The 27,149-nt window shown below is 49.4% G+C and overlaps 9 protein-coding genes across 9 annotated transcripts; 6 read left to right on the top strand and 3 right to left on the bottom strand.

The window, feature by feature from the left end:
* Positions 1-1,130: 1,130 nt before the first annotated feature.
* On the top strand, positions 1,131-2,697 carry TGAM01_v200491 (hypothetical protein; the record flags this gene model as incomplete). Its single annotated transcript, XM_018806143.1, has 2 exons — positions 1,131-1,686; positions 1,748-2,697. 2 exons carry the CDS (start codon positions 1,131-1,133, stop codon positions 2,695-2,697), a joined length of 1,506 nt encoding a protein of 501 aa, XP_018660624.1.
* Positions 2,698-3,016: 319 nt separating this feature from the next.
* On the bottom strand, positions 3,017-5,067 carry TGAM01_v200490 (malate dehydrogenase (oxaloacetate-decarboxylating); the record flags this gene model as incomplete). The annotated part of the gene is made up of 5 exons (XM_024548567.1): positions 3,017-3,769; positions 3,829-4,076; positions 4,141-4,405; positions 4,484-4,515; positions 4,578-5,067. The coding sequence occupies 5 exons, from the start codon at positions 5,065-5,067 to the stop codon at positions 3,017-3,019; spliced, it is 1,788 nt and encodes a 595-aa protein (XP_024406782.1).
* Positions 5,068-9,427: 4,360 nt separating this feature from the next.
* TGAM01_v200489 (hypothetical protein) lies at positions 9,428-10,585 on the top strand (the record flags this gene model as incomplete). The annotated part of the gene is made up of 1 exon (XM_018806145.1): positions 9,428-10,585. The coding sequence occupies one exon, from the start codon at positions 9,428-9,430 to the stop codon at positions 10,583-10,585; it is 1,158 nt and encodes a 385-aa protein (XP_018660626.1).
* A 452-nt stretch (positions 10,586-11,037) lies between these two features.
* Positions 11,038-11,942, bottom strand: TGAM01_v200488 (hypothetical protein; the record flags this gene model as incomplete). The annotated part of the gene is made up of 3 exons (XM_018806146.1): positions 11,038-11,118; positions 11,188-11,598; positions 11,646-11,942. The coding sequence occupies 3 exons, from the start codon at positions 11,940-11,942 to the stop codon at positions 11,038-11,040; spliced, it is 789 nt and encodes a 262-aa protein (XP_018660627.1).
* Positions 11,943-12,694: 752 nt separating this feature from the next.
* Positions 12,695-13,939, top strand: TGAM01_v200487 (hypothetical protein; the record flags this gene model as incomplete). Its single annotated transcript, XM_018806147.2, has 4 exons — positions 12,695-12,760; positions 12,835-12,899; positions 12,995-13,124; positions 13,202-13,939. The coding sequence occupies 4 exons, from the start codon at positions 12,695-12,697 to the stop codon at positions 13,937-13,939; spliced, it is 999 nt and encodes a 332-aa protein (XP_018660628.2).
* Positions 13,940-14,789: 850 nt separating this feature from the next.
* On the top strand, positions 14,790-17,348 carry TGAM01_v200486 (glycosyl hydrolase family 2; the record flags this gene model as incomplete). Its single annotated transcript, XM_018806148.1, has 1 exon — positions 14,790-17,348. The coding sequence occupies one exon, from the start codon at positions 14,790-14,792 to the stop codon at positions 17,346-17,348; it is 2,559 nt and encodes an 852-aa protein (XP_018660629.1).
* Positions 17,349-17,827: 479 nt separating this feature from the next.
* Positions 17,828-18,958, top strand: TGAM01_v200485 (hypothetical protein; the record flags this gene model as incomplete). Its single annotated transcript, XM_018806149.1, has 1 exon — positions 17,828-18,958. One exon carries the CDS (start codon positions 17,828-17,830, stop codon positions 18,956-18,958), a length of 1,131 nt encoding a protein of 376 aa, XP_018660630.1.
* Positions 18,959-20,990: 2,032 nt separating this feature from the next.
* On the bottom strand, positions 20,991-23,284 carry TGAM01_v200484 (hypothetical protein; the record flags this gene model as incomplete). Its single annotated transcript, XM_018806151.1, has 4 exons — positions 20,991-21,569; positions 21,640-21,848; positions 21,911-22,212; positions 22,284-23,284. The coding sequence occupies 4 exons, from the start codon at positions 23,282-23,284 to the stop codon at positions 20,991-20,993; spliced, it is 2,091 nt and encodes a 696-aa protein (XP_018660632.1).
* A 2,675-nt stretch (positions 23,285-25,959) lies between these two features.
* Positions 25,960-27,092, top strand: TGAM01_v200483 (D-isomer specific 2-hydroxyacid dehydrogenase; the record flags this gene model as incomplete). Its single annotated transcript, XM_018806152.1, has 2 exons — positions 25,960-26,152; positions 26,206-27,092. 2 exons carry the CDS (start codon positions 25,960-25,962, stop codon positions 27,090-27,092), a joined length of 1,080 nt encoding a protein of 359 aa, XP_018660633.1.
* Between the last annotated feature and the right edge of the window lie 57 nt (positions 27,093-27,149).

Raw genomic sequence — 27,149 nt, 5'->3', positions numbered from 1 at the left:
AAGCCTGGCAGGCCATGCTGCGCTGTGACTGGCCAGCGCCGCCGGTACGTACCTCCCGCGCACTTCGAAGTAGCCAGCGCACCACCCACTACGGAAAGTATTCAGTACATGCACTGCTGCTAAAAAAAAAAAAAAAGCAAAGAGTCCCATCTCCGGGGTTTCCATCCAATCAGCACTTGTTCACAAACTGCCTTTTCCGGTCCAGGCGGAGCGCCCTCGCCCGCGTATCACAAACGCAAAGCTTGCTTTTTATCTACAAAGAATCTATATAGGGAAAAGATCCGGCAGGGAATAAACGCACAACACAGGCTGGGGACGCTGACTTGGAGACATGTTCAAGGGGCAGCGCCAGCATCGCTCCGTTTATACAAAGACCTGTTAGTAGGTACTGGGTACTTGCACCCTTTTTCCCGTTTGAATGATTGACATCATTCACGTGATTTTGAAGATGAGGATTGTTAGGTGCCTTGGGCGCCGATTAGCGTGCTTTTGCTCCCTCTACAAAGCCAAAAGCAGCACTAACACCACTCGTTTCTATTCTCTCTAGGTAGAGAGGCCGCCACAAAGGCCTCTGCAGCAAATAAGGCCTATGGCGCGCTAGCCCGCTGCAAGACCCGCTGAATCTGCTGTGACTTTGCGCGAATGTTCCCGCCAACGTAGATCCGCCGCTGTATCATTCCTCCACAGCGCCTTGTTTTGGTTCTTGTCCTTTTCCCTTCCACAAGCATCCGCCTCTGCCAGAAGCTGGATCTTGCTGTAAAACGTTATTGTGCATCTATTCCACTCTTTGTCAATCAAGTGTAAGCTTTCATCGAACTAGCCTGCAGTACAGACAAGTACCTTTTCCTGAACTTGTCTTGCTGACTGTTCAAAGTCTCTTGCTGTACTGCATACAAGTGTATCGTCACCACCTGCAACGACTTAGTACCCCACCGCTGCATACCACGCTATCACCCCCGTGCTCGTATCGGCCATAATCCTACCAAGCAAGGTAGCTCCAAGCAGCAAACACTGCGCATCCACCAAACATTTCGGTCTGGCAGCGGTGAATGAATCAACCCATCCAGCTGCATACGCGGCCATAGAATCCCATCTAGTCCGGATAGACAAACAATCCCTCGCATAACGCCATGGCCTCCAAGAAGTCAAAGGCGGCGCCCGCCGACGACAATCTCGACGAGCTCTTCTCGGGCATTGGCCACGACTCCAAGGCCAAGAAGCCGTCCAAGAAGCCCACCTCGGCCGCCGCCAAAGCAATTGGCAACGACGATATCCTCGCCGACCTCGAATCGGAGCTTGCTCCCCAGCCCGCGTCTCGCCCACACACACCCCGTCTTAAGGAGACGATTGCGCGACGCTCGACGGCAACCCCTCCTATTGGCGACGACAAGGCCTCTGCTGCGCGCAAGTCCACCGACAGCTCCCGGAGCCTCAGGGCCTCCTTCACCCCCAGCGCCACGAGCTCCGAGCTCCATGAATCGGAGAGGAGAGGACCGGTGGAACAGGCGCCGCCTCAGCAAGCCGGAGGAGGGTGGTGGGGTGGAATCCTGTCGACCGCGACCGGGGTCATGAAGCAGGCTGAGGCTGCGTATAGCCAGATTCAGCAGAATGAAGAGGCAAAGAAGTGGGCAGAGCAGGTCAAAGGCCTGGGAAGCGGTATTGATGTGAATGTGTTGAAGAGCTACGGTAAGTCAAGAGTTTTACCTATGCGCAGCACGAACACAGCGACTAAACCCTTTGACTACAGGCGATGAGATTCGCAACCGTGCACTTCCAACCCTATCCAACATTATCAACACCATTGCTCCCCCTATTGGCTCTCACGAGCGCCTCCTTATTCACATCACCCACGATCTGGTTGGATATCCGTCTCTCGATCCTCTCATCTACGAAGTCTTCTCCGATGTTATGCAGCAGGTCGAAGGCGGTGAGCTCCACGTTGTCCAGAGAGGTCATGAAAGCAGCCACCCGCGGTCTAGCGACAGCGCTGCCGGCTGGGACGACGGCCCTTGGTGGAGACAAGTTGATCAGCCTCGAGAGCTGGGCGTGGTGAAAGGCCTTGTCGAGGGCACAAAGCTTTGCCGCGTCAATGCAGAGTCGTTTGCGACTGAGTACTTTGCTTCACAGGGAGGCATCGAAGCTGTGAGGGCGGAGGCAAGATCGGGTGCCGGCGAGCCTGGTGCTATCCGAACCTCGGATTTATTCTTGTCTGTCCAAGCCATTGTTACTGACCAAGACAAGACCCTTTTCGGTCGAACTTCCGCCGAAGAAAAGGAGAAAGAAGAATCAGATGAGGTGGAAGAGGAGAAGGATGAAGAGTTCCGGTTTGCCATTTTCATTGTCGACCCGGTCCATGAAATCGAGTACGCCACCATCAGCCAGCCCTTCCCCGCCAAATGGGCCCGCTGGCTTGAGGCTCCTCGTCCTATGACCCCTGAATCTGGAGACGAAGAGTCCCTGCATAATCGTGTCCACGAGGACATCCGGAGCATTGTTGAGACCGGTGAGCTTGACCCTAGAGAATGGGTGGCCGGCTGGGTGAAGGACTCTCTTTCGCTGTCTGTTGGCATTGTAGCCCAGTGGTATGTCGCTAGACGTATGCAAGTTGGAGTCAACCACTCCCAAGTGAAAGTAGAGAAAGAGGATGATGACGATGAAGAAGAGGAAGAGGAAGAGTCTGATGAAGACACAGAGTAATGACACTATGGCATAAGCCATTGATAATGTTTTGGACAATACCATGAGATTAACCCATCGTGTATGAACTTGTGAGGAGACTGCACCCAAGGTAGGCCTCTTTACTTGCGTTCTTTTTCTTAGCTTTCCCATATATCGTTGTTACTCAGACACTCTTTGGGCATGTTGTAAAGATCTGCGTAAAGCAGACACTGTAGCGAAACACTACACGCATCGCATTGATTCTTAGGTAGTTTCTAGGTACTCTATAGCCTGCTTACCTGAAGAATGCACCCACATCTTCACCATGTCCCTTACCTCTGCTCTTCATCATCCTGTGCTACAGTCCCGGCATGGCCTTTCCAAGCTCACCCTTGGCCGCTCTCGTCGCGCCCTCCATCTTGACGAGCTTCAGCGGGCGATACTCTGGATTCCACATCTGCTCCTTGATCCACTCCTCGAGATCGTGGTCGTTGGACGGGATATCCTTTTCAGTCGCCATGCCTTCTTCCACTGCTGCCCGAATCACGCCTTTTGCTACCTGGACGCTGACGGTCCTTACTTCTTCCACGTCTGGCAAGAGAGGCGCAGTCGGGTCTTTGAGAACGGGGCTCAGTGATGCGACGCCTTCTACGGCCGCAACGAGCATGCGGTCGGTGAGAAGCTTGGCTCGACTGAGGATGCAGCCGAGGCCAATGCCAGGGAAGACGACGGAGTTGTTGCACTCGGCAACGTCAATCGTAATGTCCTTTCCGTCCTCGCCCCATGGACCGGTGACGGGGTCAAAGGGAGATCCCGTTGCGACGAGTGCCTTGCCATTCGTCCACTTGAGTAGGTCCTCTGGCTTGGCTTCGTGAAGTCGGGTTGGATTGGAAAGAGGGAATATGATGGGCCGCGATGAGTTTTCGTGCATGGCCTTGATGATTTCTTCGGTGAAGGCACCAGGCACGGTGGATGTTCCGACGAGAATGTTGGGCTTGACTTGCTTCACCACTGAAAGCAGGTCGTTGCCCTCGTCCTTCCACTCGGATGCATCTTTGGCGTATATTCTCTGGGCATCTGAGACCTCGTGCTTGGATGTCAACAAGCCGGGCTTATCAATCAGCCTAATGGCGTTGTTAGCAACGAGTCTCGCGGTGTATGAAAGTCAACTTGCCAAATATGCTGTGAAGCTTCCTCATGATCAATCTTCATTTCCGTAGCAATAGCATCACGAACTTGGTCTGCAATGCCAACTCCCGCACTCCCAGCGCCAAAGACGACCATGCGAATGTCACCGAGTTTCTGTCCGCTGGCATGCAGCGCGGCTATGATGGCTGCAAGTGTCACACAGCCGGTTCCCTGGACATCGTCATTGAAGCAGGCCATCGAGGGGCGATACAGCTCCAACAGACGTCTGGCTACATGTTTAAGAAAGCTTTAGTTTTCAGACGGGAACATACGTGAGCACGTAATGATGCTTACCGTTTCTCAAGCCAAAGTCCTCGAAATGGATGTAAGCTCGGGGAAATAGTTTCCGAGCAGCATCGACAAAGGTCTGGATGAAATCGTCATACTGCTTTCCTCTTACTCGGTGCTGACAGAGACCAAGATAGAGCTCGTCTTTGAGGAGTTCTTCATTGTCGGTGCCGCAGTCTATGACGACTGGGAGAGTGCGGCTGGGATGAACACCGGCGCATAGAGACGCAAGGGTCAGCTTTGCTCCTGATATGAGAATGCCACCTACGCCCTAGATGATAGAAGGCAGAAGAGGTCAATCAGTATAATTCTTCTGCTGTTTTTTTTTATAGAAGAAAGCTAAATGTACCTGGTCGCCAATCCCTAGAATTTCCTCGCCATCTTGGAAAATGAATGAGTATAAGGCCGAAAGACTATTCAAAGGGGATAACATAACAGCATACCTGTTACGCAGATATAGTCGACATCATCCGGAGTTCCCCAAAGTGCAAGGTCGCTTTCCACACGCTCGGGATGATTAATGTCCAGGAAACAACCTTCAGGTCGACGAAAAAGCCGCGAGTAGTTTTGAATCGCATCACCCTCAGTCGGAGTATATACCACGCTAAACATTTCTTTGAGATGATCGAGCAGTAACTTGAAGTACAACACCTCGTTTTGATCCTTGAGTGACGTTAAAAATGTATTCTTGGCAAGGTTGTCGCTTCTGGTCAGATATTGCTGGTATGCGCGCTTAGCCTGATGGTCCAGTGTCTGCTCATTCGCGGGGAGCAGTCCAGTGAGATTAAAGTCTCGACGCTCCGTTTGCGTAAAGGCAGATCCCTTATTGAACGTCGGGCTGTTTAGAAGTGCTGTTCCGGTAAGAGCGCAGTCGAGAGGGCCAACTGTGCTAAGCGGGAGGTTTCCAAACTTGGACGATTTGGCGGGAGCCATGGCGGATGAAGATGAAGAGCGGCTTGTATTGACAACTAAGCAGTAACGGGTGATGGGAAACGAGGTAGTGCGAAGAGGAATAAGACTTTTAGGAAAACTCCTAGGCAACGCTCTATGGGACAAGATCATAGGGAATAAGTATGTAGGAAGCGAGGAAGATGGTGATGTAAACAGAGTTGGCGTTGAGGCATATGCGTGTACTGTCAAGTTTTAGTTGACATGAGGGATTGGGCGATAAAGCATGCATAGAGCCAGTGACGTAACTGACAATTGTTCGCTAGAGGCGCGTATCGGGAAAGCGGCACATTCTGATAGTCCCCATACTTTATGCCCGGTCAGTATAACATGGCGGAAAACGCTGCTACATTAGATACAGTATAGCTTCATGCATCGAAGACAAATGAGCACACAGATAGAGAGTGGGATGGCAGATGATACAGACAGCATGAGTAGGTAGCTTGAATCATCTTGTTTCTTATTTTGTGTCATCAGATGGGCATCTAGTATCGTATCTAAGTCGCTATGGGAACAAAGGGAAGCCCTGGAGTAGGAGAATGTTGGTGCGCTGGGAGCCACGCCGTCGACTGATAGAAAATTCATTCGGCATGGACTATGATGGCCCGTTTGTCTTGCAGCAACGCTGAAGGCAAGAGTTATCAGAGATAACCTCGTCTACAATCGATACGCCAGCCCCTCCAGGCACAATCGCAAGACGCGGCGTGCCTGGAAGAGAAACTCGTGGGAAGACTGAGTGGCTGGCATGGATATGCTGCGGAACACAAGAAAGAACAAGAAAAGAAAAGAAAAAAATCCCTACCGTCGCATCGATTTGAGCTATTTTCAAGCTTGGTAGAGCTAAAAGCTTCAGGTTGACGAAAGATGAGTTGCGCGCTGCGCTGTAAAAATATTGTGCATGACACCGCCGAGGCGATGCGACACGAGAAATCATGGTCGAGAAAAGGAGAACTCAGATCTTGGGATGAAAATTCGCATTTTGATAGCAAGGCTTATCGATTTGCTGGCTAAAATTCTGGGTAGACTGTGAAACCCCGCTACTACCTAAGGTAATAAGCTGCTGACACATCTCCCGTCATTCCAAGCTCGACATCGTCGTCGATTACCCACCAGGTACCCAATACCTAGTATCACTAGCCTTTGACCGTTCTGGTCCTTATCCCCCAAGTGGCCGAGCTAAGCTCTGGGGAATTAAAGTGTACGTGAAACCAATCCGTCATTGAATAAGGCACCTAGTAGTTCAATTGAGAGACCACTACCAAGGTAGATTCTTGCAAGCGGCCCATCTCAACTGCGGACACTATTGAAGCGGAGTTGAACCCTGGTCTGATCTAGCACTTTCAGGTTGTGTCTGACGAGGCCCAGGCAAAAATCAGCGATGGACAAGCTTGCGGTCCACGGCAAGCAACAAGCAGCGATGGCAGACTCAATGTCAAGTCAGCACCGGAGTTTCTTAGGCTACTACTAGTAGGTATCAGCCATGCCAGCCTAGTACTTGGCAATATTGGTGGCCTCCAGGGCCTTTGCAAGGCAAGTAGTCGAAGAAAAACGCGCTACACACCCAGATCCTAGCAAAATATCAGATAATGCCTCTTTCAGCACAGTGAAAGCCAAAATAAAAGGAAAAAAAAAAAAGCTTTTCTATTCGAAAACATTGCGAAATCTTGAGCGTTTAGTCTTTCATTTGATAGAGTTTGATCATTTGTGGTTTGTTCAAATAGTATCCGCCTCTACCTTCTCAGTGGCGGGGGATCATGGTGCTAACGTAACATGGCCATGTTTCGAGCTCGTTGCTACTCTGCTCGCATTATCGTGGGCTTTTGGCGGCAGTAGAGTTTCGCCTACGCGCCGAGCGTTATATAAAGCGCGCTTCCCTCTTGCGTTTTGATCTCTTCTCATCATCCTCAGCATCCAATGATCCAAAACGGTCTACCGTTTACAGCCATCCACCTCACTTATAACTCAACCTCAAACCTACATATATATCCTCGAAAGCTATTCAGTGTCTACTTAATCAGCATCATCGCCGTTATGATTGGTTAGCGGTCTTGACCAGAGAGTAGATACTAACCTGTCTCAAAGTCGCAAACAAACAATCAGTTCCTACTACCGACCTTTAAAAGGAGTTGCAATTATATTATCGGCCGGAGTATTTCTAGAATCTTGTTAACTAGATCAGAGAAGAGCAACGCCAAACTCAGGACTGCCCATATTCATTACCGGTCGCATATTGGATAATTGAACAACAACACTGCTACTGCTCGTGTGCTTATCACTTATTACCTGTGCCTGCTATCTCCTATACCTGGTGTTTGCACGCCTAACTCGCACAATTATTCCGTGATACCTATTACGAGGTAGCCTCATGAACAGCGACATGTTTTCCCTGCCTGAGGTAGCACGAATGCCAAATGACTCAAAGGTATCTAGTACGTCTTAGCACCTAATGTAAATGACTCTATGACTTTATGGACTTACTACATTGTTTTATGTTAGGAATCTTGTATGGCGAGTCTGCCTCTCGATCTCCATCAGAAGTTCATAGTACAAACAAAAAAACATCCATGGCCAACAATCTCGAAAAAGCAATTTCTCAGTCTCTGTTGAGAAGATAAGCGCCTCCAATTCCGCCTTTTCCCAGTCCGTAGTTACTACCGATATAAGGGCCACCTAGAGCTACCATATTCGACGTGCTCCGCCTAGTCACTGACAATAAAAATGACAGAAGCAATCTCCATGTGGGGGGGAAGTGCCTGGCGTGGTTCTTAAGGAAGTGAGTCGCGACGCCCAAGCCACATTTCGAATTAAATACAGGAAAAGCCATAACAGCCATCCTAATGTCTACGCCAAATCTTTCCTTCCCACAGAGTCGGCTAGCAGTCTAGTTGATTATTAAAAGGCTTTGGAGAACTCTAGCTACCTGGCTAATAATCTTGCTCACGAGCTTGGTCACATCTTGGGCTTCCGCCATGGGTTTGCCCTCAAGACAGAGGGGTCTTTGCCTTCTGTCGCTTCGGCAGCGAGAATCATCAATCTATAATGAATTATTTCGATCATCCGAGCAAAATCCAAGTCGGCAAACAAGACCGCGAAGAGATGGCAGCGTTGTACGCGTGTGGTCGGGCAGACTGATGTTACACCCCCGCTTAAGTACAGTTGCGAATCGGGAGCTCTTCATGGCAGCCAGGACGCGGATTTGCTCTATAAACTGCCGCTGAGGATTGGTGTGCGAGTTAATTATTTGCTTCCACTTCATAACATTTACAACAAGCAACGGTTCATCATATGTAGCAGGATGCACAGCACGGGAGTAAAATCTTAGTTACAGCGGTACTGAGCTGAAGATTTGTTTTCATTTTTTCCTCTCTTATTTCTAGAATAATAGGTGAGCGATAAAGAGATCTTATACTCAAGATGGTATAGCGATTATATGTCCTACTACAGTGTATCAGATCAGTCACTCAGTGGTTGTATCCCCATGTGCAGGGAGTTGGAGTTGCCTGCCAAAGTGTTTTCTTGGCCTTTTACTTTATTCTACACCTTAATCCACGAATGCTTTCTTTGTTCCCCACCTGCCAGTCTATTCGCCGGCACAGCGTCTTTCGCTTCGTTCCGATCCAACGTAGGAATTCATGCCACGCCACCATCATTGACGTTATGAGTGGGTCTAAAGCGCAAACTTGTAGTACTGCTAAATCGCGACAATCTAGGTTCTTGGTCTAGTCAAGCGGTCGACAGAAAACCAGGGAATGAGAAGATTTTAAACACCCACGCTAAAATTATACACATACAATCTCGAAAGGCTCTGTGTGGCAAAGATGTGCATGTTATCGTGGATTGCGTACATATTCATTTTGCGGTCCCTGTTTTTTTGTCGACCGCTTGCAAGTGCCCTTTCCGCTTTCGTATAAATGGTTAAGCATTAGCCGCTTCTCCTTCTACTTCGACTCCATCCCACCACCATTCCATTACGGCCAAGTAGGCGGCAATACCTTATGCATGCTGGGCCCATTCACCCACGGCGTCTGATTGGGGGGCGCCGATGCCCTTGTTGGGGTCTCCACCTCACCGCAGAGCGTTTGCTTGGTGATACCAAGGTAAAAGCTTCGAAGCTGACCTGGCCAGTAAAGCTTTCTCGCTATATAAGTAAGAAGAATGTCCATCTCAGATTCTCCCAGTGATAGTACCTCTCTGAAAATATTTAAAAGCAAGGTAGTGTTCGATGTATCCTGCATGTGTGCTACAGTATGCCTTCGTCTTTATCATACTGTTTGTGGCTTATATCGATAAATTGTATGCTAACGAAATTTTGTGTATTAGCTAACCCGCAAGATAATCCAGCTCAATGGCCACATATGGAATCTCATACCAGAATGGCGGGACTAGTGAGATTATGAGAATCAATAGCTGTCCGCTACTATTTTCTTTCAGAGACAGTGACTCGCCTTCTGATGATAATAGCGAAACCGACAGCCGAACTCCCGAATATAGTGACATCTCGTCTGATACGACTTGCATCTCAAATGCTCATGTTGAAGTTGCAAACCCCAATGGCACCTACGATGAGGAATATTCAATTACTTCCACGTCTGTGTATGATGACCCTTGTTTGATCTTCACAAACAATTGTCCTCCCTGCCTGCCTGGGTCAGAGCAATATAATGCTGGTCAGATCGAAAATCTCCTATTAGGGCCTAGACTGGGAATTAATGCCTTAGCTGAGTTCTCTCCTCAGATTTCAGAGACCTGTTGTGTCTCAGCCAATGTAGCCAATGGCTATAATCTGTGCATTACCGAAGATGACGCAGAGAGAGACGTACGCGTTGGACGAGGGGGCTATGCAACTCGTTGGAAGAAAGGTTCGGTGCTGAGGTACACCGTTTGCACAGAGACTTTCCCCAGCCCTCAATGGGCAGCGCGGACGGCGCGTGAAGCGGCAAAGGCAGCTTTGATGTGGCAAAATATCGGCGCTCGCTTTGAGAAAGTGAGCCGCGATGAAAAAGCCACATTTGCAATAAAGTACTGCTTTGAGCCAGACGATTGCAGGCCCGATGTCTATGCTAGGGCTTTCTTCCCGAAGACCTCGCCGGACGAACTGTTTGTGTACCAGTTTGCACTGGAGCCCTACAATGTCGACTTCTTGGCCAACATTCTCGCTCATGAGTTTGGTCATATTCTGGGCCTTCGCCACGAATTTGCTGTGGAAACTTCCTTTCTCTTGGGAGACAAAAATAATCGATCCATAATGAATTATTTCAGACACCCAAGCGAGCTTCAGGTTGGAGAACAGGATCGAGAAGATTTGGCGCGGTATTATGAATGTGACGGAAGACATTTCAAGGGGTTGTCCATAAGAGATATCAAGCCACAGTTATACCGATTTCCTAGGAGCAACAGACGCAATGTCAGCTCTGGTCGACTGACATCCAAACGACTTTATTTGAACTATCAGACCAGGCGCGCTCGTCGCCGCCGCAGCCTGTCAAAACGTCGAAATAACTAACGGACATAACTAGCGACTTTTGTTATTTCTTTTCATCCGCTCGTCTTGTGGCTTGGTATTGTTCACTCTTTAGTATACTGAGCTTTCTCGGTGGACGATGGTGGGCGTGAGGAATAAGTTATAGGAATTTTTTTTTTTCTTTTTTGATCTTTTTGATCTTTCTGGGGTATTAGCGTCTAGGGCCGTTCTTTATATTGGGGGTTTTCCCCTAAATGATAGATGATAACTAAAGATTTCAGCAGTTTTCACGATCATAGATTTTAGAAATACTGAAATCTTGAAGAGATTTGCCATTTGAGAGCCACGCGGGTTATCTTTCATGATGCAACTAGAAGCATATATTATTATTATAGATTTAATGATTGTACATACGTGTAGTAATTGCGTCACGTTCACCGGGTTCTGTGCAGACAAGGGCGAAAATTGGATGAGTATGCTATATGCACTGTCGATTACAACTTGCTCAATCTTGACGCTCCATCTATGCGAATGACGGCGCCGTTGAACATGGGGTTCTCAATGATGTGCTTGACCTGCAGGTAGTCTTAGTCTCTGATACGTTTCGTGAAAGCATATGCGCAAGTTTTGGGAGGGATACTCACTAAAAAGGAGAATTCTGGCGGATTGCCCGCTCGATTGGGAAATATGAACGAAGCTTCAAGACTTTTGCGCACCCTATCGCTCATCATAGCCGTCAAGGCAGTTGTAAACAAGCTGGGAGCAATTGCGACGACGCGAATGCCATATTTAGCCAAATCTCGGGACATGGGCAATGCCATTGACGCGACGGCGCCCTTGCTGGCCGCGTAGCTGACTTGGCCGTGCTGGCCATCGAAAGCACTTGAACTGCTGACCATGATGACAACGCCGCGCTCACCGTCTGGCCCTTCGGGGTCGACCTTTGCGAGATGCTCCACGGATTGGCGGATGAGGTCGATGGTGCCTCTAAGATTGACGCCCAGAACGAGGTCAACTGAATCCATATCGAAGGCTTTGCCGTTTCGATCAAGAGTCTGAATACTGGTTAGCAGAGGGCCATCGCTCGAGTCAGTTCACTTACGGCTGCTGGGAGGCCAATGCCAGCCGCTGGAACCACACCGCCGAGCGGCTTTCCAGTCTCCTTGATCCAATCGACCGTGCCCCGAACAGCCTTTGCGATGCTCTCAGTCTTAATCACATTGCAATGGAAGAACTTGGCCGAGGGGCCAAGCTCCTTTTCCAGAGCTTGTCCGGTCTCTTCATCGGACAAGTCGAGGACCGCGACGTAGCCGCCGGCTTTGATGATTTCAAGGGCGGTGCTTTTGCCCAGGCCTGACGCGCCGCCCGAGATGATGAATGTGCGATTTTGGATCTTCATGATTTGGATTGATGGCAGGATTGCTTTGTTTTATAGTTCGAAGCGAAGCATTTCTCATGTGAGAACAAGAACATGGTGAACGCCAAGTTATAAAAGCCGGGGCGGTTATACTGAGCTTACTTGCGCCCGCCGTGCCGAGGCTCAAAAGCTCCCAGCGTTCTTGTATGGGTAGGTAAGCATGGGCTGCTGAGGCGCTGGGGCACATAGCTCTGGCGATCATGCACACATGTAAACCCCCATTCGTATCAGCATCAGCATATCTAGTTATGTTTTATATATTGGACTCTCAATTACAGAACACAGTGGACATTCAGGATATAAAGCAAAGTGGCCTGACCGCTTTCTGCCCACTTGGAGAGATATCGACATGAGCCACATGACGGTTCGTGTGGATTCAGTCCCGCCATCTCGTTCATGCCCAAGCCCGTCTCGAGAGCTAGAGAGCAAGCAACAGTGCTCGTGCAATGCTTACTAACGCCCGCGATTGGGCTGCGAGCATCACTGCGCCGTGCAGAGATACAGAGGGGCGCGCTAAAAGCTGGTTGCAGTGACACGATCCCTGCGACACCACCCATCGATTCGCTCGTTCCATATCTTTGTAGCGACCAACCTCTTTCTCATCGAATTTTCTCAACTTTTGCAGAGCTTCGAAGACGATCGGTTTAATCAGAATCTGGCTTCTGTATCACCAGCGACGATACTTTCTTCTCCATTTCTAGCGCAACTACGCCGGACGAGCTTTGCGATCACCGATGATGAGGCCAAGGCGGTCGTCCGGGGCGAGCGAGTCCAGCGCCGGAACAGCTCGCCCCGAGCAGGTGAGATAGCTCAAGCGAAGGCGACTGTGGTGGGATCTTTGGATACAAGATATGCTGAGACGATGATATAATAGGAGCTCGGAAGCATGTACGACTACCTGGCCAAGATTATACTGCTGGGACCGAGCGGCTCAGGAAAGTAAGTGACGCTGCAGAGCAACGAGCATTTGGAGGACCTATCTGCTGTCGTGGGAAGATGAAACGATGGCTAACCGAATCTCTTTTCTCCAACAGGTCATGTTTGCTCCACCGATTTGTAAAGAATGAATGGAGGATGTTGTCGTCGCAAACGATCGGAGTCGAGTTTGCAACAAAAATAATAAAGGTTGGGAGCGGGGCGCGACGAAAGCGGATAAAACTGCAGGTATTTCAGCCAGCCCCTCGCTTGGCCCTGACAAGATCCAAGATCTTATGTGCTAATATATGATTTGCCTGATATAGTTATGGGATACGGCCGGAACCGAGCGTTTTCGATCCGTCTCGAGATCGTACTATCGCGGAGCGGCGGGCGCAATTCTTGTATACGACATCGCATCACATCTATCTTTCCGAGGGCTACAGCCGTTCCTTAACGATGCGAGAGCGCTGGCGTCGCCTCATCTAAGCGTCATGCTGGTGGGAAATAAGCTGGATTTGGCTTCAGAGAACCTTATTGATACAAGTTTGCCTCCAGCTACTCCCAGCAGCGTGAGCTCCACGGCGACGGGATTTAACGGCGGAACTCCCTCTTTATACAGAGATCACGCCGGCTCGATTGGAGCTGGCACGCAACAGAGAGCGACAGAGGCACCGGAGGGCCGTGAGATATCGTCTGCCGAGGCAAGTCGATGGGCTAGCACTGTGGGCATCCCGGTCGTCACAGAAGTCAGTGCACTGAACGGCGAAGGCGTTGACGAGGTCTTCAATCGGTTGGCCAGAATGATCTTGACGAAGATCGAGCTGGGTGAGATAGATCCGGACGATCCCATGAGCGGCATTCAGTACGGTGACGGTGGATGGAATACCAATAGCGATGGAGGCAGCATCAAGAGCTCCATCACCGGCGGCACGTTGGACGAAAGCTTGAGCGGCCCACGGAGACGCAGACGAGGGAAGAGCCGAGGCCAGAACTGGAATTTGAGAGAATGGGAAGATGTCTTTACGCTCAGCAGTCGCCGGAGGGGCAGAGGATGTTGTTAAGGGTCAGACAGCCACCATCTACGACTTTTTCCCCTTCATTTTCTTTTTGCACACACACTCACTCACATATCACACGCACACTCTCTCTTGTCTTTTGAGAGCTTAGCCATGTTTATATCCATATGCGCGCACAAAATTCGGGAGGAAATTGTGGAAAATAATATGCATAATCAGCTCTTTGCGTTTTGTCAATCCAGAAATGAGCTTTACATCAATGACAGCAGGCAATGTTGGCGTTTGGGAACGGTATAGAAGCTTGAATTGTGCCATAATCTTTGTCTTGGCAGAAACATTTCCCTTTTCTCTCTTTCTGTCTCCACAATTCCCCTTTACTAATTCGCAATCATCTTCAAAAATATTATTCTTGGTTCTATCTGAAAGAGCATAGCCTCGTTGTTATCTCAGTGCACACGCATAGCGTATAGGCTTATAGGCTATTTCAAGCGTAATACGTGTATTCATGTATTCATGTATCGCCAAATGACGAATTGTTTTGCGTCATTCCCGTCTCTAAAAAAGGTACAGCGCTGCTAATGTTTTTCATTGCCTGCAGCGTCAAGATGCGAACTGCTGCAGGTGCTGCATTTGCGATACCCCAAAAACCCCGCCTTGCCGCTTCAAGGCGCGGAGGTGCAGCTTCCGTCCTACAACCTCAACAACCTTTAAGCGTGTACTTTGCAAGTATAAGTATTGGCATTCAGTACACTTTTGAGCTTTATGTTTCTATTCTCTCATCAGATTTCTTTGAAAAGCTCTTGTTCTCATCTTTTTTTTCCTCCTTATAAGTCTGGTGGATAAGGAATCAAGCATCATCACCACCTAAACTTGGTGCCCAACAGAGCTCCCCGCAATGGCGCCCCGAAAGATCATCCCAATTGATGCTGGTTGGCAGTTCAGGAGGACAGATGTCGATGACTTTTCGTTTCTGCCCGTTGCCCAGTTCCCCACCAATATCCACCTTGACCTGCTGCATCACAACCTCATTCCTGATCCCTTCATTGGCAAAAATGAACTGGACGTGCAATGGGTAGGCGAGGTCAACGCTTGGCAGTATCGCACGTCATTCAAGGCTCCCAAGGTTGGGGCTCAAGAGAAAGCAATTCTTGCCTTTGACGGTCTGGATACGTTTGCCGAGGTGCTTCTCAATGATAAGAAGATTCTGGAAACAGACAACATGTTCATACCCGAACGGGTGGATGTCACAGCACTTCTCAACGATACAGACAACCAACTGGTCATCACCTTTGACAGCGTAAATGTCAAAGGGTGGAAACGGGTGGAGCAGCATCCTCAGCACAAGTGGGGAGTCTGGAATGGAGACGCCTCCAGACTGGGCGTTCGAAAAGCCCAGTATCACTATGGCTGGGACTGGGGCCCGACACTATTGACGTGCGGCCCCTGGAAGCCCATCAGTCTTGAGATATATGAATCACGCCTCGCTGACTTATACTCAAATGTCACTGTTGATGAATCTCTTGCTAGTGCCAAGGTTGTGCTCCATGCAGCAACTGAAGGAAAGGCATCAAAAGTGCGGTTTGACATCTCTCTTGGTCAAACTACCCTCAGCGAAACTGTGGACGTTACAAAAGGAGAAGCAGTAGCGACCTTCAACATCAGTAATCCAGAGCTGTGGTACCCTCTCCGCTATGGTAAACAGCCGCTGTATACAATTACTGCTACGCTGCTTAACGGTAGTGATGAAGTGGACGCTTTGTCGAAGAGAATAGGCATCCGAAAAGTAGAGCTTGTTCAGAAGCCGCTTAAAGACCAACCAGGAACGTCATTCTTTTTCCAGGTCAACAATATCCCGGTATTCTGCGGTGGCAGCAACTGGATCCCCGCAGACAACTTCACTCCACGAATTACCAAGCAAAAATACCAGGACTGGGTTAAGCTTCTGGTTGAAGGGAACCAATCCATGCTGCGTATCTGGGGTGGTGGTGTTTATGAAGATGAGAATCTGCTTGATGCGTGTGACGAAAATGGAATTCTTGTCTGGGTTGACTTTCCATTTGCTTGTGGAAGCTACCCTTGCTGGCCAGAGATGCTGGAATCCATCGATAGAGAGGCAAGGGAGAATGTCAAGATCTTGAGACACCATCCCAGTATTGTCATCTATGCTGGCAATAACGAAGACTACCAGTATCAGGAGAGTGAGGGGCTTACGTATGACCCCCAAGATAAAGATCCTCAGAGCTGGCTCAAGACAGATTTCCCCGCTCGTTACATTTACGAGCACCTCCTTGTGCAAGTGTGCAAAGATCTGGTACCCGAGACATACTATCACTATGGCAGTCCTTGGGGTGGCAAGTCGTCGAGTGATCCAACAGTCGGAGATATTCACCAGTGGAATGTGTGGCACGGCAGTCAGGAGAAGTATCAGAACTTCGACAAGCTGAGCGGGCGCTTTGTTTCTGAATTTGGCATGCAGGGTTTCCCATCCGTCAAAACCATTGACGCCTACCTACCCAAGGGTAAAGATGATCCAGATCGACATCCACAGTCTGACATTGTGGATTTCCACAACAAGGCCGATGGGCATGAGCGCCGAATTGCTCTTTATCTCGCGGAGAACATCACATTTACTACGAGTCCCCTGGAACAATATGTCTACTCTACTCAGCTGATGCAAGGAGAGTGCCTGTCATCTGCATACCGGCTCTGGCGCCGCGAATGGAAAGGCCCTGGACGAGAGTATTGCAGCGGGGCTCTTGTGTGGCAGCTAAATGATTGTTGGCCCGTGACGTCTTGGGCTCTCTGCGATTACTATCTACGACCCAAGCTCGCCTATTTCACTGTGAAACGAGAGCTTAACCCCTATACCGTTGGGATCAAGCGAGCTGAACACCGCCATCCTAAGGATAAATACACAAGGGTTGATATTGAAGTCAAGACGAAACTAGAGATTTGGGCTTCTAGCTTTACGCTCGACGATGTCAAAGTCGACTGCGTTGTCAAGGCATGGGATGTGAAGACAGCGGAAGAAGTCTTTAGCAAGACCATCGCGTCATCACAGCAGCTGCTAGGCAACCAGACCACTGAGCTGGCAGTTATCGATTTTCCTGTAAAGACTCCTAATGCCGGGCTGGAGAACCGCACAATTGCTGCGGCATACATTTACCAAGATGGCAAGCTGCTCGCCCGCTATGTCGACTGGCCGCAGCCGCTTAAGCATGTGCATCTACAACAGCCTCAGAAGCTGAGTGCGAAGCTCTCTCAAGATAATGGCTCTGTCATTCTAAATTCGGATATACCGACCAAGGGTGTTGCCCTGGAATGTGATGATGATGCGGTCAAGTTTGACGACAACTTGATTGATCTTGTTCCGGGCGAGGAAGTTTGGGTGCGTGTGACGGGAGCTACGAAGGATACGGTGATTACGACGAGATACTTGGGGCTTCCCAACTAGATGCGTATCCTGTTCTTTGGACTCCGGTAATAGCTAGATTAATCCTTAGATAGATCAATAAGATTTGTTAGTGAACGATTAGCTCTTTATCATATTACGTTTTTGTTTCTACATGACAACATAATCGAAGAGTTAGTGTAAATACTAGATAATTACTGTAATAGCAGTTGTCAGGATTTAACTAGTGAGTATATCCGCGTAGTTAGGGGTAATTAAGCATTCCCGCGGACTAAAATTAAGCTTGAGGCGCTGATGCACGTTTCCGGAAATAGGCCTGGCTTTAGCAAAGTCCGGCAGTCTTGTGTAAGTCTAGGTATTAATTATCATGGTAACTTGGTTAACAATGGAGAGGCAAATAATTATAAAAAGCTCATGAATGAATGGAAATAAATAACATTTTTGTGAGAATTATCTTCATTCAGGCTGCAAAGCATTTTATTATAAGGACTGCAATTCTTATCATCACCCATTTATCAACAATGGCTTCAGAATCGTCTCTTCCTCCCACGCACCGCGCTCTTGTAGTGCGCTCAACTGACTCTCCATTAAAAGTCGAACAGCTCGAAACTCCAAAAGCAACTTCAGGAAATGCCATTGTTCGGGTGCTCGCGGCCAACGTCCTCTCCTACGGCCGCGAAATTCTCGACGGCACTCGACCCTACCCTTACCCAAAGCCATATACTCCCGGCGGAAGTGCAATTGGAAGGATTGCTGCCGTAGGACCAGATTCTACCGTTTTTGCACCAGGTCAACTTGTCCTTGTGGATGTCATGATTCGCGCCCGGGACGATACATCGACCAGTTACCTGATTGGTATACACAATGGATTCTCAGCTGGCTCTGTCAAACTCGCTACTGATGAGTGGCGAGATGCGACTTATGCCGAGTATCAGAAAGTTCCTCTAGAGAACTGCTATGCGTTAGATGAGGCCCGTCTTCTTGGAGATCCTGCCAACGGTGGCTTGGGCTACTCCATCGACGATCTCGTATACATCCATCGCCTACTTGTTCCATTTGGAGGATTCAGGGATGTTGATCTCAAGGTAGGAGAGACAATTCTCATCGGCCCAGCAACTGGGCCCTATGGCACCGCGGCAGTGAGCCTGGCTCTCGCATTAGGCGCCAATGTGGTTGCAATGGGGAGAAACGACCAAGTGCTGGAGAAGCTTGCCGCCTCCAGCAACAAGGTCAAGACGGTTCAGATCACCGGAGACGTTGAGAAGGACACCGCAACCATTAAGAAACACGGCCCAATTGACGTCTTTTTCGACATTTCGCCGCCAATGGCTGCCTCTTCGACGCACATCAAGAGTGGCATCTTGTCCCTTGCTCACTCCGGCCGAGTGAGTCTAATGGGCGGTATTGCGGGCGATATTGCCATTCCTTACGGAGTAATCATGTTTAACGACTTGAAGCTTCACGGCAAATTCATGTACGAGAGAAGGGATATCAGAATGCTGATCAAGATGGTGGAATCGGGCGTCATGGGGTTGGGAGAAGAGATTGGAGCTCGTGTCGAAGGCAAGTTTGGCCTTGAGGAGTGGGATCAGGCTTTTACGGCTGCAAAGGAGAATGCTGGGCCGGGCCAATATGTTGTCATTGCCCCCTGAACATGCAATTATAGTAGTTTGATTGAAACACATGAAATTATAGTAACAATTTTATTCAAGTTTGGCAAAACACTAATATTTCGCTATGCTTTTACATAAACAGCACTCTCTATGAGTCAATATAGGCCTTTCGGGTCTCGGGAAAGTCAACAAAGCCCTTTCCAGCAACAAAAGTCGTGTGCCACGGCTGATCAGCCTTGCCTTCAGCCAGCTTCAGATACGCCTCTGCGTGAGCAGCTCCTGAAACGCCGGTGGTAACTGCTCTGCCTTCAGCGGTTCGCTCATCAGCGAAATAGAAGCTACAGAATATTGCTGTTAGCACCATCTCGATTTATACATATAAAGCGTAAAAACACTTACCCGTAGCCCTTGGTCTTATAATGGACGCTTGCGCCACCAATCCAAGCGGCGGCAGCGCTCTTACCAGTGGCAAGCGTGACGAAGACCGGCTTGGACATGGTCACCGCATTGAGCCAGTTGCCAGTGTAGATAAAAGCCTTTGACAAACTCTTGTCCAGCCTCTCAAAGCCCGCGACAGCCTCTCTCGCCGCAACATAGGCCGAAGTATTGCTCAACTTCAGATCCTTCTCAAAGGCATCGATATCAACAGTAAAAGGGTTGGAGCTGTCCGCTGGCGGCGTCAGAGACGCGGCGTTGTAAATGACCACGTTGGGATCCGCGCCGAGCTTCTGGCGGACGGACTCGAAGATTGACGGGACAGTGTCTGGCTTGGAGAGGTCCGCAGGGATCTGGATCTGCTTGTCTGAGGAGGATTCCTGGATGGAGCGCGAGACGAGGGCGACTTTGTAGCCGGCTTGGGAGAAGGCGCTGGAGAGGGCTTGGCCGACATTGGAGCCGGCGCCGAGGATGAGGGCGATGCCTTTGTGGGAAGCCATTGTTGGTGTTGTTGGTGTTGTTGGTGTTGTTGGTGTTGTTGGTGTTATTGGTGATGAAGCTTGTTGCTTGTTGTTGATGGTGGGGTGCTTGGTGCGTTTGATGATGCTGTTGTATGAATGCTGATGCTTTGTCGAAATGTTTTATTGCTCGTTACATGCCCATCCTTTTATACAATACTGCTGTCAATGATCCATTACATACAACAATACATTAATCAGAATTTGTAAGCTCGCCAACATCGCTTCTATATTCGCTGCATTATGAGGCCACAATCCTCCACAACACACAATTACACTAGCACTCGCCTAGCACATCATAGCCTTGCAGTCAGATCTCGCCAGATCTGGTGTCAGATCCTTTTTTTTTCTTAGCGCGCGGTCGAATCAGGATGTCAGCAGCAAGACCAGGCTGACCCTCCAGCCTCATGATTTCAAATCGTGGCTGCCCACCCTTGATCAGGAGCGCTCGAAGTAACAAGGCTGAAGATTGATAATGATGCTGGCCTTGGCAGATTATACGTGTATATCGTAACAAGCGCGCGCGAGGTGGAGGCGTTTGGACTAGTGTGGTGGCGGTTGGTTTGTTAGCTTCGATTATGCCAACTTCCGTATTTCCGGTGTGCTTGGTAAAGAGTCGTTCGCTAGACTTCTATTGGAGGGATGGCGTGATGAATGATCTCTAAGTTTCATAGCAGCACTATTTCATCGATTTTCTACTAGTATTAGAACAACACACACAGCTATCATCTTGGTTTGTCAACTCACAAAAGAAGGGGAGAAGCCTAGTTAGGACTACCACTATGAGACACATTGCGCTTTGTGTTTGTGTTTGTATAGTGTTAATTCAAACTTGTATAGTCGTCGCTTCGAGCTGGTATAGCTATGCAATTCAAATGCGTATAAACATCAATTCGCTTCCGAAAGGTAGGCTGGCTCACCCTGGACAGTGAATAACCAGGTACAGTGATAAAATAAATCTTGCAGTGTTCCATCTTCGCTCCATCCAAATAAAACAAAAAGCGCCTTTTCCTCTCATAATCGCGTGCAAAAGTCTTACTGGAGTATCAATATTCAATCTGAACAAAATATGAAGCAACTCGACGCCAGAAACAAACAAGAAAGAAAAGCCAAACGTGTTAAATCATTGCTTGTCCTCCTTCTTCATTCATCCTCGCGTTCAAAATGAACTCGAATGGATCAATCGACATGAGCGTCTCCACGTCAATCATTCTCCAGTCAAAATCCGGATCTTGACCTCCCGGAAGGTTCATGACGCAAGAGTGGCCATCGGCACAAGAAGAAAGAATTGGTGGGATAGATTCTCGGGAGCCAGTCGGCGCATAGTAACTCAGTGACATGGACGGAACAGATGGCGGATACGCGGATACAGAAGTATCGGAGGGTGTCATGAGGTTGTTGGCCAGCGGAAGTGCTGGGTCGGTGGGGCATTGGGGAGTCTCGGCGAGAGTTCTGTCTATTGTGCGGCAGGGACAGTTGGCGCAGGGGGCAACTGTGCAGATGATGCGGTTAATGGCCTTGATGAGAATCTGCGTCTGAGATGGAGAAGCTTCGTTGGTTGGAGACATGGTGGACAGGCACTCCAGGGCAACGTGAAGCCACGGCAGGTGAGTGTCTACTTTGGTTTTGTCCTGGAGCATGTCGAATCCTAGGACATAGCAGGCACCTTCAAGGAAGAAGGAAAAATATTTCGTATCCTGTCGGAATAGTGTAAGTCCAAGTCCATTTTACTATAATGTTTTATGGCTGCTTAGCTTTCGCACATACCTTGCAAAGGGGGTTGATCTCGCAGGACTTGTTAATGTACTTGATAATCTGGCGAGCCGGCTCGAGGCAGTAATCACACGCAGTATCCAGCCAAGTCAGCTCTCGAAGCTTGTCGCTGGATTCGGCGCCGGTCTGGGGTGCCGGGCTTCTCAATTTTCCCCTGAGGACAAGGAAGGGGCGGAACATTAGTAGCTGAGCATGGTAATACACTAAGAGAGGGATTCTGTTAGTTTCCCGCCGCACATATGGAAGAAGGTATTCCTTGACATACTTGCAGCCATGATGGTCTTGCAAAATCCACATTCGCCAGTGCCCGGCTCTCCCTGAATGTCGAGGTGAACTTCATACAGTTGCTGCTCCACATACGCCTGAAGCTCATGTCGAAGCTCCGTCGCGGCGTTCCACATGTGGAGCAGCGACTCGTGGCGTTGATTATAGATACGCGCCGCACATTTCGAAATGAGCCTTGCCAGCCTCACAAGGGCCAGCAAATACTTTTCTTCGGCTGGCACGGGAACTCCACTGCCTGGATCCGAAATGGATGTCGGACGTCCGAGGCAGAAGCATATCCAGCTGCAGAAACAAAGTTAGCAAATGATGCATTCACTTTTGTAATAGAAGCAAAGAAGCAAAAGTGTACGTACGTCTCTTGGATGAAAAGGCTCCAAAAGGTCAGGCGGCGCTGCAAGCAGTCTCGCATCTGGCCTCGAATGCTGATGCCCCTATGTAAGCCAGCTGCCACCGCTTTCCTTGTAGCAACTCCAACATATAAGAATGCAGAGTGTGGCCGAGATCTCTCCATCTGGAATTGTGCCTGCAGCAAGGGAATATGGATTGCCTGGATGTTGACCAGTTCGGCCAGCTTCTCGGCTCCCTGTGACGCCCGCTGGAAGAGAAACTGTGCTAGGGTTTCCTCTTCCAAAATTGAGGCGCCAATGGCCATGGCCAGCATGACCACCACGACATCGGGAGAGTCAAACGAGAAGAGCCCTGGCGATGAGTAGAGCAGATCGGAGCGGCGACGGAAGTCTTCTTTGGTCAGGATGGGCAGCAGGTGCCAGTAGGTAGCCAGATACCGCTCCAGCACGCGATCGCACAGCTCCCTATTCAAAAACATTCCGGAATAGTCGTTTGATATTGTCGTAGACTTGCTATCGGCCAAGTCGCCAAAGAAGAGCTGCCGGTTCTGGAACAGATCCAGCCCGGGGCCGACCTGGGCCACCTCCTCACGCCGTGTTAGTGGGGTCTGGATGCCTGTGATGAGCCGGTAGATGGAGTGCAGCATCGAGAAGTTGGACGACGGCCCATAGTGCAGCTGGATGATGGATGATGGCGACGTCGTGATGGCCGCTACGCTGTGCACATGGAAGCCCCAGCTGTTGTCGTCCTTGGGCTTGCTGGTCTGCGACTCGTGGGCCGAGTGAGACGATCGGGGCGTGTCATCCGCGTTGCTGGAAGCGGACGAGGCCACCGTGGCCGTGGCCGTAGCCGTGGCCGACGCCTGCGACTTGCGCGGCCGGTTCCTGGTCCGAGTACGGTAGACGCAGGACACGTTCCGGTTGAGGCAGCGGGCACACGGTTCGCTGCCGTCGCATCTCGTTTTTCGGACCCGGCAGGCCTCGCAGGCTTTGCCGATGTTGGTCATGGCCCCCGGAGTTTTGGGAAGCGGTTTGGGCTGTCCGAAGCAGCGGAGAAAGAACGGGATATCCGGGTGTCACTAAACACAGCAACCGGTGCAGTGACGCTGATGGATGGCTATCGTCTGATGTCTACTGGGCGTTGAGTCCGAGAGACGGAATAAGAGCATAAGAGAACTAACACGTCGATTTCCGCAGTGGGAGGACCTGGGGGTTATTTGCAGAGCTGAGAGAGCTACATTTGTCAGCCCGCGACAAGTCCAATTCTAGATAGCCAGCATCCGAGTCCACTTTGGTCTTGCCGCAGTCCTATTGAGACAAAGCATTGCCCTTGCCCAGTGAAAGATCGTAGGATCATGGAACCTTCAGCCGTGGTGGAGCAGCGGAATTATCAGATGGGAGAGATCGCTTTCTGCCGCGGGCATTAGCCTTATCGATACCCTACTTTGCCACGCGAGCGGCAGACATGGTTGCCGGAAATACGCCGCTTATACGCCTGTCCGGATGGTTGCTGACAATTCCGCCGCCTATAATTCCGATATTTGCGACTTTCATATGAAAAGGGTCAGGCAAGAATAAAAACTAGCTCATGCGAATGGGGACTATCCTGCACAGATGCTTGGCGAGACACAAGGAGCGAGAGCCGATTGGCTGTGCAGATTCGTTCCTATCCCTACATAACTGATACTATTGATGCTATCGATACACCTATCATCAATGACCTGTGGTAGTATATGTAGCTAGGTGTACCTATGCATCACTTCAACAAAGCAACTTGGCTCTCGCTACAAGTCAACCATTAGTTTCATATCAGGTACTAGTACTACTACTGGATAGTCCTATATAGGTACCTAGGCCTATGAGTAAAGGACGATCCTCCCCCTCAGAGCTAATATGCAGATATGTTCTGACGAGGAATCATACATGGCCGGCAGTTGATATTCGACTCCTTCAAGATACATCACGTAAAGCCTCAATACATGTATGTACTAGGCCAAGACAATTCAGCGAGTGCAACTTCAATGTTGTCTACGTGTACCTCTTCTGCCAACTAGCATCTGATCTTATTTCCGCTATGGCGATAAGCTATCCGCACTAACAAGCTGGGCTCGCAACACTCAATACCAGCCACTCATTCCAACGCGCCAAGATGGAAAGTCGTTCATGCCATGTCCAGCATCTTTGAGATACACTTTGGGTCAAAGTATATCACTTCCAATGGGAATTGTCCTCATTTCCTAATGTTTTCAATTGGGTCAATTTTGAGTTGATTGCTGGAAAAGACAGCTCCAACTGATAGAAGTACCACCTTCTTAGTGCAGTAACCCGTTAAGACATTTGCGGGGCAGTTACAATAAATACTAGTAGGTATTTACATGATTGAAACACCTAAATATTATGTAATTCTCTAACTAGGGTTAAATACTTGTAAAATCCTCAGCTTCAAAAGAAAATTGATTGTTCAGTATTTGGTGAGAATAGTTTTACAAGAGAAACTCTATATCAGCTAAAACAATGTAGTAAATGTGATTTTGCATGCATAGTTGTTGGAGCATGAAGTGGGTGACAATTCACTTCACTGTTTGAAACTTGCACTGAAAAGAGAATGGTGAAGTCAGGTTTGCCGAGAAGCGCAGTATAACATGCAACAGGATGAGGCATCGAAAATCCAGCGCCATACATCCAATTTTCAATAAACACGTAAACCTAGCACTGAGGGGTGAAGAGCGATGCTCGCCTGGGTATTGGTAGCCAACACGGTGCAAATATACAGTATGTATTCTATATCTACACGGATGACTTCCTATACAATCTCACTCTTGCGCAAAAGCATTCGAACCGCTCAAAGTCGACGCGAATAAATACGGCAAAGCCTATTCTTCAGAGATTCGAAAATCCCCGCATCTCACATCTAAACACCTTATTAGATGGAACATCTCAGATGCATCAATGGGCGGCTCTTGGAAACGCCACTTTCCGAACGCGACAGCCATTCCTCGTGGCTTTGCCTGCGGTGGCACATCATCTTCAGCCTCACTTTCCAATATGTTCGAATCTGCACTACCATGACACCGATAGAAGCTCGCAATAGGATCCTCATACGTTTGCAAAAAGGGTACTATCCCTTGCGCCAAGACCCAGCGTGGCTTTGCCCCGGAATTAGAGCCTTGATCCTGGCCCGATACTTTTGGCTAGCTGCAAAGATGCTCTTCCTTGAGCTCTATTTCCTGGATTTCCTCTTTTGGAAGCTTCACGACTATGCTCGACGGAGGGATATCTTGCCTCGACTTACAAGGCTATTCTCTCCCGGCTTTCATAGACTTGCAGTACTTGCACCCAGCTCACCCTCCAGAATTCGCTACACAGTCGCGAATGTTATCGCGACAGCTTGGTACTTGTGGGCAAGATTCTTTCCTTTTCCATTGATAGCTTGGGTGGCTTTTGTTGCGATTAACTCACTCATGGGCCGTTACAAAATGAAAGCCACTACGTATAAAAGTGCCGTGCCTCAATACCGGTGTGAGGGATGACGTACAGTATTAATTCTCTACGGTAACTGTACGCGGACATAAACAGACTGAAGAAGCGATGTCGCAATCGCAACAGTAATCTCAACAAGCTCAAGGCTGTTTCACGGCAAAGCAAAACTTCACAGTCATCGAAACCAATCAACTCATCGATAATGGCTGCCAAGAGGCTCAAGATTGCCGTTCTAGACGACTACCAAAGAGCGTCCGAGCCATACTTGGCAAAGTTCAAAGATGACCATGAGATTGTTTACTTCCCAGATACCCTGCCGCCATATAACGGCGCAGACACCCCGCAGTCAGTTAAAGACGCTCTAGTAAAGAGACTCGAGCCATTCAACGTCATCAGTACGCGGCATCTTTTCAACCCTGTAATGAGTATCAATACTGAGTTTGCCCAGGTACTGTGAGAGAGCGGACGCCGTTTCCCGCCGAACTGGTGAATCAGCTGCCCAATCTACAGCTCCTCCTAACCCAGGGACGACGAAACCTATCGCTGGATCTGGATGCCTTCAAAGCGCGGGGCATCCCCATCGCCACAGCAATCCACAGCCATGCCACCGTGGAGAATGCCGTTGAGAGCACGGTCGAGCACATTGTGACCATGATCTTGGCCCTCGCGCGCAACATCGCAGAGGACGACGCGGGCGTCAAGGCGGGCATCTGGCAAAGCGGCCTCTGCACAGCCTTATCCGGCAAGACGCTGGGCATAGTCGGGCTGGGTCGTCTGGGTGGTGCCGTCGCGAGGATCTTCCACTTGGGCTTTGGCATGAAGATCATCGCTTGGAGCCAAAATCTGACTCAGGAAAAGGCCGATGAGCAGGCCGCTCACTTCAGGCTGCCAGCGACAACTGCTGATGGGGAAAAGACATTCAAGGCTGTCAGCCGAGAGGAGCTCTTCAAGACGGCCGATGTGGTCAGCTTGCACGTCGTGCTCTCGGACCGAACCCGGGGCTTTGTTACATCTCAAGATTTAGATCTGATGAAGCCGTCTTCATTCTTCATCAATTCTTCGAGAGGCCCGCTTGTTGTCGAACAGGATCTACTCAACACGGTCAAAGCCGGAAAAATCCGAGGCGTCGGGCTCGATGTGTTCTGGAAGGAGCCTCTTCCTCCTGACAGCGAGTGGAGGAATCCCAACTGGGGCAAGAATGGCACCAGCCATGTACTGCTCACGCCTCACACGGGTTATGTTGAGGAGCAGGCTATCGCGGGGTTTTATGAGCAGGCTGCCCAGGACTTGGAGGCGTGGATTGCGGGGAGAGATTTGAGCGACCGGCTGGCATAGTATTGAAGTTGATGAGTAGCGCTAGCATGAATATGTGATGAGGTAAATTGAACGATC

This window comes from Trichoderma gamsii, assembly GCF_001481775.2.
Source record: "Trichoderma gamsii strain T6085 chromosome Unknown Scaffold_1.2, whole genome shotgun sequence".
In the NCBI taxonomy this organism is placed as follows: Eukaryota; Fungi; Ascomycota; class Sordariomycetes; order Hypocreales; family Hypocreaceae; genus Trichoderma; species Trichoderma gamsii.
The sequence above is the reverse complement of the archived record's forward strand: the minus strand, read 5'-3'. Positions and strand labels throughout refer to the sequence as shown.